General features: G+C 33.4%; 1 protein-coding gene across 1 annotated transcript; it reads left to right on the top strand.

Moving 5' to 3' along the window:
* Window positions 1-14,399: 14,399 nt before the first annotated feature.
* Window positions 14,400-17,600, top strand: LOC145821419 (uncharacterized). The gene is made up of 6 exons (XM_082917932.1): window positions 14,400-15,285; window positions 15,383-15,715; window positions 16,278-16,396; window positions 16,486-16,555; window positions 16,614-16,745; window positions 17,413-17,600. The coding sequence occupies exons 1-6, from the start codon at window positions 14,400-14,402 to the stop codon at window positions 17,598-17,600; spliced, it is 1,728 nt and encodes a 575-aa protein (XP_082774058.1).
* The last annotated feature ends 391 nt before the right edge of the window (window positions 17,601-17,991 follow it).

Below are 17,991 nucleotides of genomic sequence, written 5' to 3'. Positions count from 1 at the left end.
ACGTCCAAACTAGAAAGAGGAAAAAAAAGTAAAAAAAATTCAGAACATATCTTTTAGATTGATTTATATTCATCTTAGATTTTTTTTTTTAATTGTATTATATTATGAATGAATTGAAAGGTTACGTAGTTACTACTTCTAGCTTTTATTTTTATTCACTATCATATTATTTGCAAAAACAAATCGAATTTTATAATTAAGAGTCGTTTTTAATCATACTCTTCATTTTTTTATTAGTTAAAATATAAAAAATGTACTTCTTTATTTTGCATAATTCTTTGTTTTTTTTTTTTTTAATCTATTCTTCATTTTACTTATTATTCATAAAAACGGTTTAATGAGCATTGAGAGGCTCTGCAAATGTAGCTATTCCTTAAAATTTTTATTAAAATGACTATTGCGTAGATACGGAAAACTCTTATAATATATAAGTGTGTACCATGTGTATCTGTTATGTATTACGTATTTGTGTCATATATATATTTTTTATAAAGTTATGATAATTTATGATTCAGAAATAAAATTATATATTTTGTAATAATATTACTTATTTTTATGATAATATTACATATAACAAGGGTGTATATGTACTGTAACATTACCCGGTAGGTATATATAGGGGGTATTTGACAAATTGAGTTTAGGCTAAAATAGACGGCAATAATAAATGGGTTAAAAAAGTTTGTAAGATAAATTATCACATTCAAATTATGATGATTTCACTTTTTTTTGCAGCCATCAATTCAATTAATAAAAAAAGCTAACTATCATCTCAAATATAATTTTTTTAAACTATACTAAGGCCTCATTTGGCAACTCACATTACAAAAAATTAAAGTTTTAGAGACTAAAATTTAGGGACAAAATTATTTTTTAAGGACCAAATTTTTTTGTTGTGAAAAGTGTCGTTATTATATTTTTAACAACGAAAATTGAACATTAGTGATGAATTATTATTATTTTGGGACCAAATTTTTTGTCTTCAAAAATAAACTATTTTGCGATCAAATTATTTTGTTCCTAAAAGTCTATTTGTTAGTGACATTTTCAAAATTTTGTCGCTAAAAGCCTTATTTATGACCTTTCGAAACGATTTTTTAGCGACTATTCTAACAACGATAGAAATTAGTCCCCTAAATGTCTTTTGCTATAAAATGTTCACTTTTAAAGACCAAAAAAATTGATCTCTAAAACCCTTATATCTTGTAGTGTCATTATTTTAGTCTAAAAGTCAAAAAATTTTGTCGTTTTGTCTTGTTTTGCACCAAAAACGACGTTGTTTTGACAGTTTCGGGCTATTTGAGCCACAAAATTTGTGACCCCCTAGCATTGCTGTAACTTATATCAAAAAGTTAAATATTTTATTTTCTCTCTATTTTTACACAATTTTTTCGTAAAAAATCAAAAATTCATTCTAAACTTACTTTTTTAACTTATATTTTAATCAAAAAATTAAAAAATTATTAAAATAACTTATTTCTAAACCTGACCTAAAATAATAAAAAAAATCAACTAAAATACTGTATTTCCAAACGGGACCACAGAGAGAAGTCAACTGTCATCTTAAATATAATTTATTAATTAAATTAAAATAACAAAAAAAATTAACTAAAATAACTTATTATGCATAGAGAGAGAATATGAGAACGGTAGTTCAAGCTGCGTGTTGACTGGTTGCAGCACATACGGGACAGAGAAAGCCACCTCTCCATTTGTGGTAGCTATGTGTCTTTTCGTTTTTTTCGGTGTTTTATAAAAAATTTAACAAAATTAAAAATATTATTTTTAACTTTTCTAAGATTACACTCCTTCCGTTTCAAAATAATAATTCTTTTTAAAAATTATAATTTTTTTTAGTAATATAATTATTACACTTTAAAAAAGTTAAATTTTCAAAATTATCCTTTGATAGTATATTTTTTTAGAGAATATCAATGTCATAATTATACTTTTTATGTTGTCAATGAATTTAAAAGAAGGGAAAAATAGAAAATTTATATTATTTTTGTACTTGATTTTTAAAAATAGACTAATATTTTGAGATAATAAAAAATGAAATAAGGGACTAATATTTTGAGACGAATGGAGTAATATTTTTAGAAAAATATTCAAACATAGCCATCCTTTTCATTTTATACGAAAATATTTTTTAATGCTTTTAAAAAGTGAGTTGATGTAAAGTTTCTTCCAGAAAATTTGTTGTATTATTTCACATGGAAATAAAAATAGAAAATAAAGAATAACCAAATACGCCCAGAAAATTATAAAGCAAAAAATTACAAAAATTACAAAGAAACAGTTTTACAATGAACATAAAAATTAAATATAAAAATAAATATATAATACATGAATAGAAAATATTATAGAATTTGTTAGTAGAACATTAAAAAAAAATCTTATTGCTTCATTTGTTTTATTTGTTTGGCCAGTTTTTATATGCTTAGACTTATTTACAAAGAAAAAGGGGTACAACATTAGAGAAACTAACTAAGAAATAATTAGAATTAATTTGATGAACATTCAAATTTAATATTTAGAGAGTTTCTTTCTTTTTCTTTTTTCCTTTTCAAGATCAGAAAGGAAATTTTCATTTCAAAATCAATAAAATATTGGATCGATATGGTACAACAATATTACAAGATTTCAAAAAAGCATAAAAAATTTCATAAAACGAAGAATCCAAACCTCCATAGAAGATGAAAAAAAGCACCCACAAGAGAGAAACAAATATCCACACAATATTTAGAGAATTATACACAAACTAAATCTAAATATAATTCATTTATTTTATTTTTTGAATTCATCATTGTGAAGCCACAAAAGTGTGATATAAGTTGATAAGTACAAACAAAACAAAACAAAACAAACCCAGTGGGAACCCACTGATTTGTAACTTGTGGTGCAGCCATGTGATGGTAAAATGCACAAAATAATAAATAAATGGATATTTGAATATGACACTCAAAAAAATAAATAAATAATAATTTTAACATAATTATATTTAACTTTTTTATAATTTTAATTCACATAATATTTAGTTTGTTTTCGTTAATAATTTATTAAGTCATATAGATGAAAAAAAAAATAATATTATCATTTCTTTTATACAAAAAATACATATTTTACTTTATTTATCTTTATATTTTCATACTATCTGTATTAGTTTCAAGCCATTTAGCCTTACAAAAAAGAAAAAAGTCAGTGTAATTATATCAAAATTATAGGATTTATTGTAATTTTGTCAAATCTAAGAGAGATCAATGTAATTTATCTTAAATAAATAATAATAAATACCATACATTCAAGAATATATATATATATATATATAATTTTGATATAATGCCAAAAATAGACATGCGGATGATAGGAGTAGTGCAATTTTATTTGGATACGTATTTCTGGTGAATTTTGATTTGATTTGAATTCGTTTCTATATATATCACAAAACATTTCCATATGAGCCATATACATACTTTTAATTTTAATTTATATGTTATATACCTTTTATTTTGATTTTTATTTCTTATGGAAATAATTTGATTTCTTTGACTATTCGTGCCCTTTAAATTTGGCCAAAATATAGTAACCATGTCGGCTATATTATTTCATTTCCATAGGTGAAAAAAAAAATGTTAATATAAGATTATAAGTGGATATTTTCCATAAATTTTTTACTCAATTTTAATTCTTGTGCAAGTAAAATTTGATTTATTTGACTCTTTTGGCTATGTTATTTCATTTCCATAGGTCAAAAAAAATGTCAATATAAGATTATAGGTGGATAGATATTTTCAATAAATTTTTTACTCAATTTGAATTCTTGTGCAAGTAAAATTTGATTTGTTTGACACTCTTCATACCTTTTAAAAATGTGGACAAATTATAGCAACCACATGAGTAACATGTGGGTTATTATATTCTTTCAATTCTTGGGAGAAAACCAAAAATAATTATTAATTGGGTAGTCCTTGGATATAAAATTGTTGAAAGATAAGTTTAGCCATCTAGGCATGTTTATCTTCAAATGTTAGGACCCCTCAGAATAACTCAAGCACATTATATAATTAGGAAAAAAGGATGATTTTCTCATAAGTGACAAAAATACTCTCACAATTTAATTCCTATTCTAAAACGGTTACGTTTAATATAGCGAAATTAAATTTTTTAATAAATTTATACTATGGTCTTTTATTTATACAATGACTAACCCAAATAACTCTTGTCCAATACTTTTTTTTTTTTTTTTAAATTGTAAATATTATATCTAATTTTTTTTTAATCTTATTTTCTCTCTCCTAAACATAAGACAATTACATCAATAAATGCATATAACACCATGAAATAATACAAAAAAGTACGAAATTTGAGACAAAACTACTCTCGTTGTCGCTTTCCTCACACTGACCTACTTTTTTTCTTTGTTTATCTGTACAATTCCCCATCTTTTCAATTTCTTCTATCTTCACTTCTTTTTTCTCATTTACCTAACCCTCTCTCACATTTGTCTCCCTCTTTTCCCTTTCTCTCTCATTCCCTCTTCATTTTATTTTTAATTTTGTAATTTTCTCCCTCTTTCTTCATAACACTACACTAAAGAGAGTGACAAGGGTAGTTTTGTCTCAAAATTTCCAGACTCTTACTTTGTAGTAAAAGTTCTTTGTTTCCATGTATAATGTAATATTGAGATTTTCACCTCTAAATTGTAATTAAAAGCCCCTTCTACTACTGATATGTTGTTATCCCTTAAAAAATATTTAACATACTCCAAAAATCAAGAAATCTATTATGGATGTTCTTAATTAAACATTCAATATTCATATTAAACTGTTTTTGAATTATCAATATGTTGATAAAATAAAAATGAAAAACCCAAAATTTTGAACAATTCATCTGTTATTGAACAGGGAAATTTTTTTGTTAGTTGATTTTGTTTTGGAAAAACCCAAGTGACCACCACCACTACAAAAATTTTCAATAGAAATTCCAATTTCTCTATTGAACTTCAAAATTCTCTGTTGAATCGAGTAATTCTGCAAAATTTCTCATTTTCAACAGAAAAAATTGCTTGTCAAATAGAGCACAAAATTTTCAAAAATTATTGCTCTATTAATTTAAGTTATTATGAAAAAGCCAAAATACTCACCAGTACCCCCACCAACACTGAACCATAGAAATTTCAATTATAAAATGTTAGAAATTGGGTGCCCATGTGGCATGACCCTTAGAACCTTTTGAACCTGAACCTTTTGAACCTTATCCATGTAAGTTTGAAATTGAATTCAAAACTTATTTGGATAACCATTCAGGATATCTATATTTATCATATTAATAGATATAGATAGATGGATAGATAGATATTAGTTATATATCAGATTATATGGTTAATCTAAAGATATATGTATATCAGATGTACGTTATGTGATTTTTACCCATAACTTTTTTCCCAGACTCTTTCTCTGACTCTCTCCCAGAAAACAACGGTCAGGCCATTTTGCACTGTGACTTGTGTGGGTGATACTCATTTTGTAGTATCACTCCATTGCTGGGTTCGTTGACTGATCAAATTTTGGAAGCATGTGATTTACCCACGAGGTTGTGTCATTAAGGTATGATCCGAATTATTTTTATCCGCTGCGTTAATTTATAATGCTTTATGATTTACATTGGTATCAGAGCCTATATGGGTGTGCTTATTTTTTATGCATTAAAATATGTATATTTTTTTTATATAAATATATACACATTATATGCATAAAAATTAATGGAGGAGGAAAATGAAGTGCACGGTTTTTTGCACTTCAACTCTCATTGATTGAGAATGTGATACACTTCATTTTTATGTTCATTAAATGTTATTTTTAATGCCATAAATGTTTTTATTGTGAAAAATGGAGTCCGGCAGTACAAAAATCGAAACAGAAAACACCCTGGAAGGTGGAGCGAGGGCCTCACGCACCACCCGACGCCGTGGGAGGCTTTCACGTGCTCTTGCGCGCCTCTACGCGCGCGCTGTTCCGCGCTTTCCACCCGCGCCCTTAGCGCCACACACGCGCGCCCCGTGCTGAGCCGCGCGCCGAGCCGTGCGCCGAGCTGTGTGCTGAGCCGCGCTGTTTTTCCTCCGCCGGCTTGGCTGCTGATGTAAAGGTCTGTTTGTTTTGTTTTTAAATTCAGAATTACGTTAAATGGTCATAATTAATTTGTTATAGCTTTGTTTTAAGCGTGGTTAGTACCGTTAGACTCAGAATTACATTTTCTATCTTTTGTAAAATTTTGAAAATTTTATGAAAATAAAAAGTATTTTTCCTGTGATTATAATTCATTATTTATGCTTTAAAATGCTTCTGGTTTTGCATAAATTGTTTTCTGGGGTTAAATTTTTTATTGTAGGCTTCTGAAATGTTTTACTATTTACTGGAATAATTTTTTCTGTTTATCAGATTCTGGAATTTTTTATTTCTAATTTAATTTGTGTTTATTAGTTATTTAGAATTCTAGAAAATTTCAGAAAAATTCCAGAAAATTTCAGAAGTGATATAGTTTCTGTTATGGCATAATTTGAATATTAAATATAGCATATTATTTTTTTAGGGTTTGTAATATGTTGTGATTAGAATAGCATGATTAATTGTTTTTTATTTTAATTCCGTTATTAAATGTAACATAGCATGTATTGATTGTGAATCTACATTATGATGCTATTGTATGGAATTAGAATTTTTTATCATGCTTTTAGACATGCCATAGTCAGTGGGAGGTTATTCGGTTGAGAGAAATCTTTGTAAATAACCAATATTTTGCGCATAAATTAAATTGAATTTTGGATAATTGTCACCTGTGGCGCAAGAGATGATTACGAGCATAGCGGATTTTCGATCTTGCGACTTGTGTAATATTGTCACTATTTAATTTAGATTTTTGCTGCAAAATTATATTATGCTAATCAAATTAATCCCAATGCGAATTTCTCTCTAAATTGATTTGACCTATGGAAGTTAATTGGTTGACCTAGACTTAGTAAAGATGTTCAAATGTGAACAATTTAATCCCATTCTTTAGATGAGCAAAAGTCTTGGAGACTTTAGGTCAAGCCTTAATTGAGCCAAAGTAAGGAAACATAACTCAAAGTCGCCCTGGTTTTGTTGCCTTGTTCGGCGCAACAAAATTTGATGTGTGCGCTATGGTTAGCGGCACACTATACAGTTTTGATTGGCGAGTTTTGGAGTTATGAAATTAGTAAGTCCTCAATAGATCTGCATATGATCTTGACTATTGAGCTGCGCGGATTGACTTTGTAATTTGACTTGTAAATAATGTTACATCATTGGATGAAGTAACATTCAAGAGTCACGTCATCCAAGAAATACGAGCTTAAATAAATTAGTCATTAAGTGTAAGACGAGTAGCGAGTATGAACAGTATTTTGCTCTTTATCCAATTGTTGGGAGTGGATGAAGCAAAATTTCACGCATTATAATAGTGTGTATTGAAGTATCACTTGAAGTTAAAAGATTAGCGCTTAGTAGCAACAAAATCTATTAACACTAAGTGAAAAAATTAGTGCCAAGTGGCTGCAGAATCTATTAGCATTGCTAACTTGTCTAAGTCTGGACACTTACTGTTTCCACACTTGAGTGTGAGACATGATGAGGTGCTTCTTTGTATGATTCCTTTACTAGGCTAACGTTTTGTCTTGAATAATGTTTACCACTAAGCGCAAACGTTGCAGCATAGTAATGAAAAGGTCAAGGACAACAAGGTTGGTATGACTCTAAGAATTTGACGCATCGCTTGTGTGAGCATTGTGTTGAATTAGACTCTTTAACCTAATTCGCGCTTATGTTACTTCAAGAGCTGTCATAAATTGATAGCTTATTCTCTCCTTCTTGTGGATAGTAGAATTAATTGCAAGTAACTATGAAGCGAGAAATAGATATGGTAAGAGGAGTATCGTCATCTTTCAACTAGATGCAGTAAAGTGTATGGAGAATAAAATTGACTTGAAGGTGCAGGGGATTAGCACTTACTAGTTAAATTTGCGACTTAGGCGCACTTGATATCTCCATGACATCCTTTTATGATCTAGTGAATATGAATTAGTCGTGAGTCATTACCTAGTTAGACCTAAACCTTTAAAACTTGTATTTGAGAACTCACACATTAAGATGATTGGAATTAGTTTATGACATTGGTCATGAACCAGTGGCTTATTATACTTAATCACATTAATGAGATGATGACACGATGGTTTGAGTAGGCCTTCTCGGGCCCACTCGCTTATGACATCCTGCTCTCATGTGAATGTGTAACTTTGTTCGCAATGGTTGCACACAAGTAAGTAGGAAAGCCGTAGAAAGTCATTTGTATTGGCGTATTTAGTCCACTATGATATTTGTGACTAGATATGTGTGAGGGTATGATAGCTAAGCCTCAATCTCGACACATTTATAGATTACGATACACATCTGAGTCAAGACTATTTGATCTCCCATAAGTCAAAAGTTTTGAGATGATTTTTGACATTGCACATATGAGGTCGAGATCAATTAGATAAGAGCTTTTGTGCTTTTAGTTTTGACCAAGGTGGCGAGTATCTATTTGAGTTATTTTTTAGAAAGCTCTGTGAAGAGAAATGGATGCTTAGAAAATTGATTATTCCTAATACTCAATAACACAATGGTGTAGTAGAGATAATGAATTAAATATTGTTAATGTTAGGTGGATAATGGCGCAAAATGTTTCCCAATTGGGAATTGCACTAGTTTGTTGCCTATATCCCTAACTAAGTGCCCTCCATATCAGATTTTATACTCCATTTTGTATAATGGGTTAGCAGAGAGCCATTTATGGGCGATCTGTAACCGTTAAGCAGCTTATCTTTATTCTACTTCTCATAAGATTGCGAAGTTAAGACCTAGGGTTCTATAGCGCATTATTGTATGCTGTCTTGTAAACACAAAGGGTCATGTGGCGCATTATTGTATGCGGTCATGCAAACCCTCCGGGTCATGTGCATATAGGTAAGCAGCTTTGTGGTAGTGTAACTAAGTCACATAAAGTTTTTTTTTAGTAAAGGTGATGTGAATAGAGTTTTTGGAACTCTATAAGATAGAGAATTCTAAGCATAGCGCTCTATGTAGCCTAGTTGAGAATGGAAATAAATTTCCAATATCCTAGGGACAGTGGGAGCGATGTGCCTACTAATAGATTACTCCATTAGAGAAGAATACTCTACATTCTTAGTTGCGTGGTAGTGAATGTGAAAATTTTCCACGTCATCATTGGGTGATTGAGAGGGAAACATTCATGATTGCTCCACAAGATGATAAAGAGCCTAGGATAATGCCTAAGGCTCTAGTCCCCTATTTTTTTAGAAAGTGGATCAATGTTGCGCAGTTTAAAACAAAGTCTTTGAGGATTAACCATTTTTATAATTTGGTTGACTTTCCATTATGAAGCGAAACTGTTCTAAAGTTATGCATAATTTGGATAGTCATTATTGAGGCATAAGGCTCGCTAGATACCGAAAAGTCGCACTATTGCGGAAAATGTAGACCATGAGAAGACTTCCTCCTAGGGAGTGAGGTTATTTTGACTTAGGCTATGATTGACATAAGTTCGGAACATTGATTTGTGGACATTGTGACCCAACTTTCTCGTTAGAGTAGATCCGTAGGGATTTACCTTCTGCTTTTATGGTGAAAAGTTAGGAGCGCAAAATGGTTGCTAATTCCAATAAATCTTTTACAGCCTAAAACAGTTATCCAAATAGTGGTTCTTAGATTTCGTCAAGCCATGATAGGCCAACGATGATTGATGAAGACCACTGAGGCATGATCAATGGTCCAAAAGAAGTTTTTCCTTACTTAGTCATTATGAGCCAGGAATTTATAAGGTTGTTGCCACCTAGGGTGGGCAGTCCTCTATTTTAGATATGATGGACATGGGTAATGTAATTTATATGCTCGGATGTACGATCCTTAGGGATTGCTTTGGGAGAATTCATGTTTTGTCTTCGATGACTTACATAAGGAATATCCTAGAACAATTCTAGATGCAAAATTGCAAACCCATTGACTTACCTATCGGTAAAAGCCAGAGCCTTAGCTATTGAGTGAATTCTCAGATTGTCTTTGGGAGAAACAGATGACCTATATTCCTTGATCTTTTCTTTGTTGTGGGAGCCTAAAGTACGCTATGTGGGCATATTCGGCATGATAAGTGTTATCTTTGGTAAATGGTCAACTGAGTTGTTTAGACATTGACCTTGCTCATTAGACTGTGGATAAAATGCTTTACTAGTAGCATATTAATTTGCTCCTTGTAAGATTCAATGCGCTAGTTGGGTGCATCTGCACTAGTTAGGTGCATTAAGAATGAACGCAAATTGGTCACCAAAATATCTTTAGAGAGGTTATTGCGCAAGAGGTAGTGATCTTAAATCACTTCATGTGAGGCACACATGGTGGATTCCGTTGTATATACTTATCGCAAGAGGTGCTGATAAGGCTTATGTTTGGAATCTATAATTGCGCAAGCTATGGTCAATTTTTTTTTTTTTAAATCAATCACTTATTTTGAGATGATGGGATGTTGACACTATTATGGTTTGTGTCATAATGATTAGCAGATGATGATGTCAGCAGGCAAGATTGGCTCACTCACACGAGCAATCGCCCTTGGCGCTTGGGAGCGAGCAAGGATGAGACTAGTGGTTTATTTTTATTTGGAGCCAAGAGAGGCTTAAATAATCCACTATGCATGTCACCTTGGTTACAACCAAGATGAGGTCGTGTTAAGGACCATACATGGATGTTAGTATCCACTTTCCATGTTGTGCTTGTTATGATTAGCCAGATGCGAGATCTCATTTGGCGCCTAGAAGACGAGCAAATAGAGAATTTGGGTGACGTCACTCTTTATGGAAGAGTTACTCCACCGTAGCATGTATTCATACTATATGTGCTTGGCGACCGAGTAATGAGGTGAGAGAATGAATCCCTGTTTCCTCACCGTGTGAGTCTTACGTGTCATTATTGATATGACTTTCATTTATGTACCCTTTTGTGACTTTTGACTATGTCATAAGGTAAGGGGTTGGTGTTCTGCTACTTTGGTATGTTGCCTGCAGCCATGTATGATTCGGCCTTAAGGGACATCACTGGGAAAGCGGTCAATCCTAAACTAAATGGCATAAGGGCAAAGGGAAGATCATCTAGAATTACACCACTGTTGTATATTCACTGCCGGTAACTCACATCGCTCTATATGAGAGGCGAATTCAGTGTGAATATATTGCAAGAATTGAGAGGGTCAAACATGCTCTTTTTGAGGGATTAGAGATGTTTTTTGGACCGGTGTAATTAGATGGGTCCGGGGTATATGAGACACTATTTCTGTTGTTTTTGGGTTGATGTCTCTATGCTGGCTCATTTTGAGTTTCTAGTATAGAGCTCCCACATGCAGGTATTCTCAGCAGTCGCACGGTGCAGTGGCTAGTATGAGATTGTTTATTTTTTGGGGAGATTGAGATAGAGACGTGGCAGTGTCATGCCAACTCATGTCCGAGTGGGAGATGTTAGAAATTGGGCGCCCATGTGGCATGACCCTTAGAACCTTTTGAACCTGAACCTTTTGAATCTTATCCATGTAAGTTTGAATTTGAATTCAAAACTTATTTGGATAACCATTCAGGATATCTATATCTATCATATCAATAGATATGGATAGATGGATAGATAGATATTGGTTATATATCAGATTATATAGTTAATCTAAAGATATACGTATATCAGATATACGTTATGTGGTTTTTACGCATAATCTTTTTCCCAGACTCTTTCTCTGACTCTCTCCTAGAAAATAACGATCAAGCCATTTTGCACTGTGACTTGTGTGGGTGATACTCATTTTGTAGTATCACTCCACTGCTGGGTTCGTTGACTGATCAGATTTTGGAAGCACGTGATTTACCCATGAGGTTGTGTCATTAAGGTATGATCCGAATTATTTTTATCCGCTGCGTTAATTTATAATGCTTTATGATTTACATAAAATTTAGAATAAATTACAAATATATCCCTTGAAATTTACTTAAAATATGAATTGCCCTTTGTGATTTTAAAAATTACTAATTTCACATTGTCTCAAATTTCTCTCTTTACTAAACAAAGAAATCACTTAGTTCTATTTGATTTGAAAAGAGTCCAAACAACCACCAACCCCAACTGGTATACGTTTCCAATAGAGAAATATTTACGTTGAAGTTAAAACAACTTTGTTTTTACAAATTTACAAACAAAAGTTATTCAACATAAAAGTTCTTTGTTAGTTCAATTTATTTTGAAAAAGCCCAAACAAACTATACACGAGCGGTGACAGGTAGTGGCATGGTGACGACGACAGGAAGCAATCACCGAATACATGACACGACATTATTCTTATTTACTATTTTGTAAAAATTACTCTTAAATTATAGATCTATGTAACCATCAATTGAATAATGGTTCAATTTTTTATTTTTATTTTTTTTTGGATAAATAATAATGGTTCAACAAAAAAGAGCTTAACTGTTCATCACATCTAAATTGGTGATTATTGAGTACACAATGGAAACAATAAGGCTAATATAATGATTAGGAAGTTTCTGAAGGGGACTTTCAGAGGACGATGCGGCTAGGAAGGAGGTGGCTAGGCAGTATTATGTTTGTTTGGTCTATATGGAAGAGGTGTGCTTCAGATAGAAATGTAGATGCTTATGGTTGAAGGATAGGGACCAGAATACAAAGTTCTTTCATCAGATGGCAAACGGGCATCGTCAGGTCAACCATATTGTTAGGATACAGGTAGATGACAGGGGTTTGAATACTGATAAGGACATTAGAGGGGGCATTGTGGACTTCTATCAGTATCTATTTTGGTGCATAAAGGGAAGTGGAGACCAAGCTGGATGGGGTTTACTTTGATGTTATTGTGGAGGGAGATATGGAGAATTTGGAGAGGCCTTTCACAGAGGAGGAGGTTTTGGGGGATTTTAAGGTGATGAGCGGGGATAAGGCCTCGAGATCGGATGGTTTCACAATGGCTTTTTCCAACATTGCAAAAGTGTAGTGAAGCAAGATATTATGGCATTGTTCAAGGTTTTTTCAGTATTAGATAGTTTGAGGGGAGCTTCAATGCGACCTTCTTGGCTTTGATTCCAAAGAAAATAGAGGTGGAGGATATCCGAAATTATAGGCCTAATAGTTTGCTTGGAAGTATGTATAAGTTGTTGGCAAAAGTTCTAGCAAATAGGCTTTGAGATGTATTGCAAGACGTGGTGGCTAAATCTCATAATGCATTTCAGTGTTTTGAAAAGCGCGCTTAGGCGCGCCTAAGCCCAAGGCGAGATGAAGCGCAACATTGCGCCTCAAGCATGGCGAGGCGAGGCGCAGATGAGGCGACGAAGCGCGCGCTTTATTATGAAGCTCGAGGCGTGCGCTTCATGCGCTTCGAATTTATTTCACTCCAACAGCCCCATTTGTTTACTGTGTGGATACTCACATGGGATGACATCTCATTTACATTATAAAATGATACAAACGTGGGTCAAAAGAGCAAAAACATTTAAAAAAGCCCTATTGGAGAAGAAGAAGAAGAAGAAGAAGTAATGTGAAGAAGAGTATACGACACGCCAAATACACAGGTTCTCTTCTCTTCTCTCTCTTCTCCTCTTCTCTGGTTCTCTTCTCTTCTGGTTTGACTATTCTTCTCTTCTCTAGTTCTCCTCTTTGCCTATGTTATACCCTGTTTTTTTTTTTTTTTTTTTTTTTTTTTTTTTTTTTGCGTCATTCTTTTTTTCTGGTTCGATTCTTCTTATCTGGTTCGATTTTTCTCCTCTTCTCCTCTTCTTCTCTTTTCTGCCTCTGTTATACTCTGTTTTTTTTGGCTTCATTCTTCTCTTCTCTACCTCTGTTATACTCTCTTTTTTTTGGCTTCATTCTTGTCTTCTGGTTTGACTGTTCTTCTTCTCTTCTTCTCTTCTTCTCTTCTCTGGTTCTTGTCTCTGCCTCTGTTCTACTCTCTCTCTCTCTCTCTCTCTCTCTCTCTCTCTCTTTTGCTTTACTGTTTTGGTCTTCTTCCTTTCTCGTCTTCTTCTCTTCTTCTCTGCTCTGCTCTAATTTGTTCTTCTTCTCTTGCTCTTTTTTTCCCTTATTTGTTCTACTCTGTTTTTTTTCCTTGTCAAAAAAATAATAATAATAAAATGAACACTGAATTAGTGCTTATAGTCTCAATAGGTACATACATAATAAATGACAACACCCAAGGGTGGAAAAAAAGATCTGGCATGGAAGTATGAAACAATGGTAAATCCTGAAAATCTAAGCAAGTTCAAGTTCAAGTGTAATTTTTGTGGAAAATAGATGAATGAGGGTGTTTTCCGAGTTAAGCAACATCTTGTTGGAGGGTATAAGAATGTAATTAAATGTCCTAGATGCCCAACTGAGGTTAGTATTGAGGTGGCTGATTATATGGCAAAAAAAAAAAAGCAACTGAAGGATCAATTGAACTTGATGCTTGACTTTGATGAAATGGTCAACGAAGAAGATTTTGAGGATGAGGATGATATTGTAGAAATCTCTCCACATGGTAAACAACCTGTTCGTATTGAAGGTTCTACTCGAAAAAGTACCTATGCTTCTATTCAATTAAAACATAAAAAGCCTAGGAAGATAGGGCCCATGGATTGTTTCTTCACACCTAAGCTAGAGTTAGTGGTGCAAAAAAAAAAAAAAAAAAAAGGCAAGGGAAAGCAAATTAAAATTGATGAAAATGATTCTTATAGAAAAGAGTTAATGGAGAGGGCCTATGTCAGAATTGCAAGTTGGATATATGATACTGGAATTCCCTTTAATGTAGTCAATAATAAAAGTTTTGCACCAATGATTGAAGCCATAGGACAATTTGGTGCAGGTTTGAAACCACCAAGTTACCACATGATACGGATTCCTTATCTCAAGAAAGAAGTGAATCATGTCCGTAAGTTGATGAAGGAGCACAAAAAGGATTGGGCAAAGTATGGATGTTCTATAATGTGTGATGGGTGGACGGATAGGAAGCATAGAACTTTGATTAATTTCTTGGTGAATTGTCTTAGAGGAACCATGTTTCTTGAGTCTATTGATGCATCTAGTTACTCAAAGGATGCAAACAAGATTTCTAACTTGCTTGACAAGTTTGTTGACAAATTTGGAGAAACTAATGTGGTCCAAATTGTCACCGACAGTGCTGCAGCAAATGTATTGGCAGGTAAAATCCTCTAGCTCTATTGCAAATAGTGTGCTTTTGTTTTGGTTCTAATTGTTTAAACTAATATGTTATAAACTCGCAACTTGTAATCTTATAGGGAAGTTTTTGGAGGCAAAAAGACCCCACTTGTATTGGACACCTTGTGCAGCCCATAGCTTAGATTTAATGTTAGAAGACATTTTCAAATTATCCAATTTTAAGAAGACATTTGAAAGGGTAATTGGGGTACACGGTTACATTTATAATCGTCCATCTTTGTTGTATATGATGAGGAGTTTCACTCAATTGAAGGAGTTAGTGAAGCCTGCTAAAACCCGATTTGCAACAGCTTTCTTAACTTTGCAAAGACTTTATCAACAAAGGAACAACTTGAGGAAGATGTTTACTTCGGAGGAGTGGACCAAAAGTAAATGGGCGAAGGAGCTGCAGGGTAAGAAGACAGCTCAAACAATGCTAATGCCTTCATTTTGGAATCATGTTCACCTTGCCCTTTAGTTTTCATGTCCTCTTGTTCATGTACTAAGAATGGTTGATGGTGAAGAAAAGCCTCCAATGGGATATATTTATGAGGCTATGGATAGGGCTAAAGAAGCTATTGCAAATGCATTCGATGGAAAGGAATAGAAGTATAAAGAGATCTTTGAAATCATTGATCAAAGGTGGAACATTCAATTGCATCACTTTTTGCATGCTGCTAGGTTTTATTTAAATCCTAGTTTGTTTTACAAAGATCCAAATGCTGCAAAGGACAAAGAAATCATGTCAGGCCTATATCAATGTATATCAAGGTTGGTCCCAACACTAGAGGTCCAAGATAAAGTTTGTGCATAATTAGCTAAGTGTGAGAAGGCTGAAGGACTTTTTCAGATTCCTATGGCAATTAGACAAAGAAGTACAAGGGTACCAAGTAATCATTTACAATGTTCTATTCTAATAGTCAATACCTTTTACTTCAAAATGTTTGCTACGTGCTAACTAATTATCATGATCAGCTGATTGGTGGAGTTCTTTTGGTCATGAAACTCCTGATTTGCAAAAATTTGCCATCAAAATACTTAGTCTTACTTGTAGTTCATCTGGCTGTGAGAGAAATTGGAGTGTATTGGAACATGTGAGTACCCGTTGTCAAATCTAGTAGTGAATTCCAAAAACAAATTCAGTTATATACAAATTTAAATACTTTTTTATTTATTGTTGCAGCTTCACAGCAAAAAAAGAAATAGGCTGGCTCAAAAACGTCTCAATGATTTGGTGTTTGTGAAGTATAATAGTGCATTAAAGCATTGATACATGAAACGTGCCAATATTGATCCCATCTCTTTGAAAAGATATTGATGAGAGCAATGAATGGTTGATTGGGAGGATGGAGAATGAGCTTGTGTTTGATAATGATTCTTTGGGGTGGGATGATGTTGTTGTAGCTGCTGGAGTTGAGGAGAGTAACCAAAGAACTAGATCAAGTACAACTAGGACAACACATCAACAACTTGTAGATGAAGAAGATGAATGAGAAGATAAAGATGAGGCTGGAGATGAGGATGTGGATGGATACATATCTAATGATGATGATGGAGGAGATGAAGTTCTTCATGCTGATGATGATGTCTATTAAGTTTTGAGTACAATTTTGCAACTATAGGACTTATATATTTTAATTTCCTTTTTGAACCACAAGTTAGAAGCTTAGTTGCATTGAATTTTGTGGATGATGATTTTAGTACATAAGGTTTTTGATGGATGTGAATGTCATACTTTATACCTTTTGTTGGATATTATACTTTTTAATATACTACATATATTTGTTATGTTAAAATTTTTGCCTATTTTATAATTTTGCATTGCTTTTATTATGTACGCCTCGCTTTTGTGAGGCATGCGCCTCGCCTCGCACCTCGCCCCTCGCACTTAGACCACAAGAGACCTTATCGCCTTGGTGCGCCTAGGGCCTTTTAAAACACTGATGCATTTGTAAGGGTCGGCGAATTTTGGATGCAGTGCTAGTGGCCAATGAGTATATTGTTTCCCAACTTCGTCAAGGGCAACTTAGTGTGATATGCAAATTAGATATTGAGAAGGCCCACAATAATGTAAACTGGGAGTTTTTGCTTTATGTCATGGGTCGGATAGGTTTTAAGAAGAAATGGCACCTGTGGATGAAGTTTTGTATATCTACGGTGATGATATTTCTATTAGTGAATGCTACGCCGATGGGTTTTCTCAACTTTTCGGGATTTGCGATAGAGGGATCTGATGTCGCCGTTGTTGTTCATCCTGGTGATGGAGGCTTTAAGTTGGTTGCTATTGAGAGCAGTTAATGAAGGTTTGTTGGAGGGATTTTCAGTAGGCTAAGAGTGTTGTAACTATGTCGCACTTATTATACGTGGATGATGCTTTGGTTTTCTGTGATGCAGTAGTGAAGCAGGTGGGGTACTTGTGCTGTGTCTTACTTTGCTTTGAGGTGGTCTCGGGTTTGTGGGTGAATTTGACTAAGTCGGAGCTGATTCTGGTGGGATGCGGTTGATAGGGTTCCAGTGCTGGCAGCTATTTTGGGGTGCAAGGTGTCAGTTTTGGCAATGTCTTATTTGGGTTTTCTTTGGGTGCTTTTTTCAAGGCTAAAAGGGTATGAGATAGTGTGATGGAACGGGTGCGGCATTATTTGGTAGAATGGAAGAGGCAATATTTGTCAAAAGAAGGGCGGTTGACTTT

This window comes from Camellia sinensis, chromosome 3 (genome assembly GCF_055761805.1).
Source record: "Camellia sinensis isolate YWXY chromosome 3, ASM5576180v1, whole genome shotgun sequence".
Lineage (NCBI taxonomy): Eukaryota > Viridiplantae > Streptophyta > Magnoliopsida > Ericales > Theaceae > Camellia > Camellia sinensis.
This window is presented reverse-complemented; position numbering and strand designations above follow the sequence as displayed.

Bases quoted from the DNA above. Each gene is read 5' to 3' on its own strand.
- LOC145821419 (XM_082917932.1), top strand. From the start codon at position 14,400: ATGAATGAGGGTGTTTTCCGAGTTAAGCAACATCTTGTTGGAGGGTAT. The intron at 15,716-16,277 runs GTAAGAAGACAG...TATCATGATCAG, and splicing joins ATGGGCGAAGGAGCTGCAGG to CTGATTGGTGGAGTTCTTTT. The intron at 16,746-17,412 runs GTACAACTAGGA...TGGGTCGGATAG, and splicing joins TAACCAAAGAACTAGATCAA to GTTTTAAGAAGAAATGGCAC.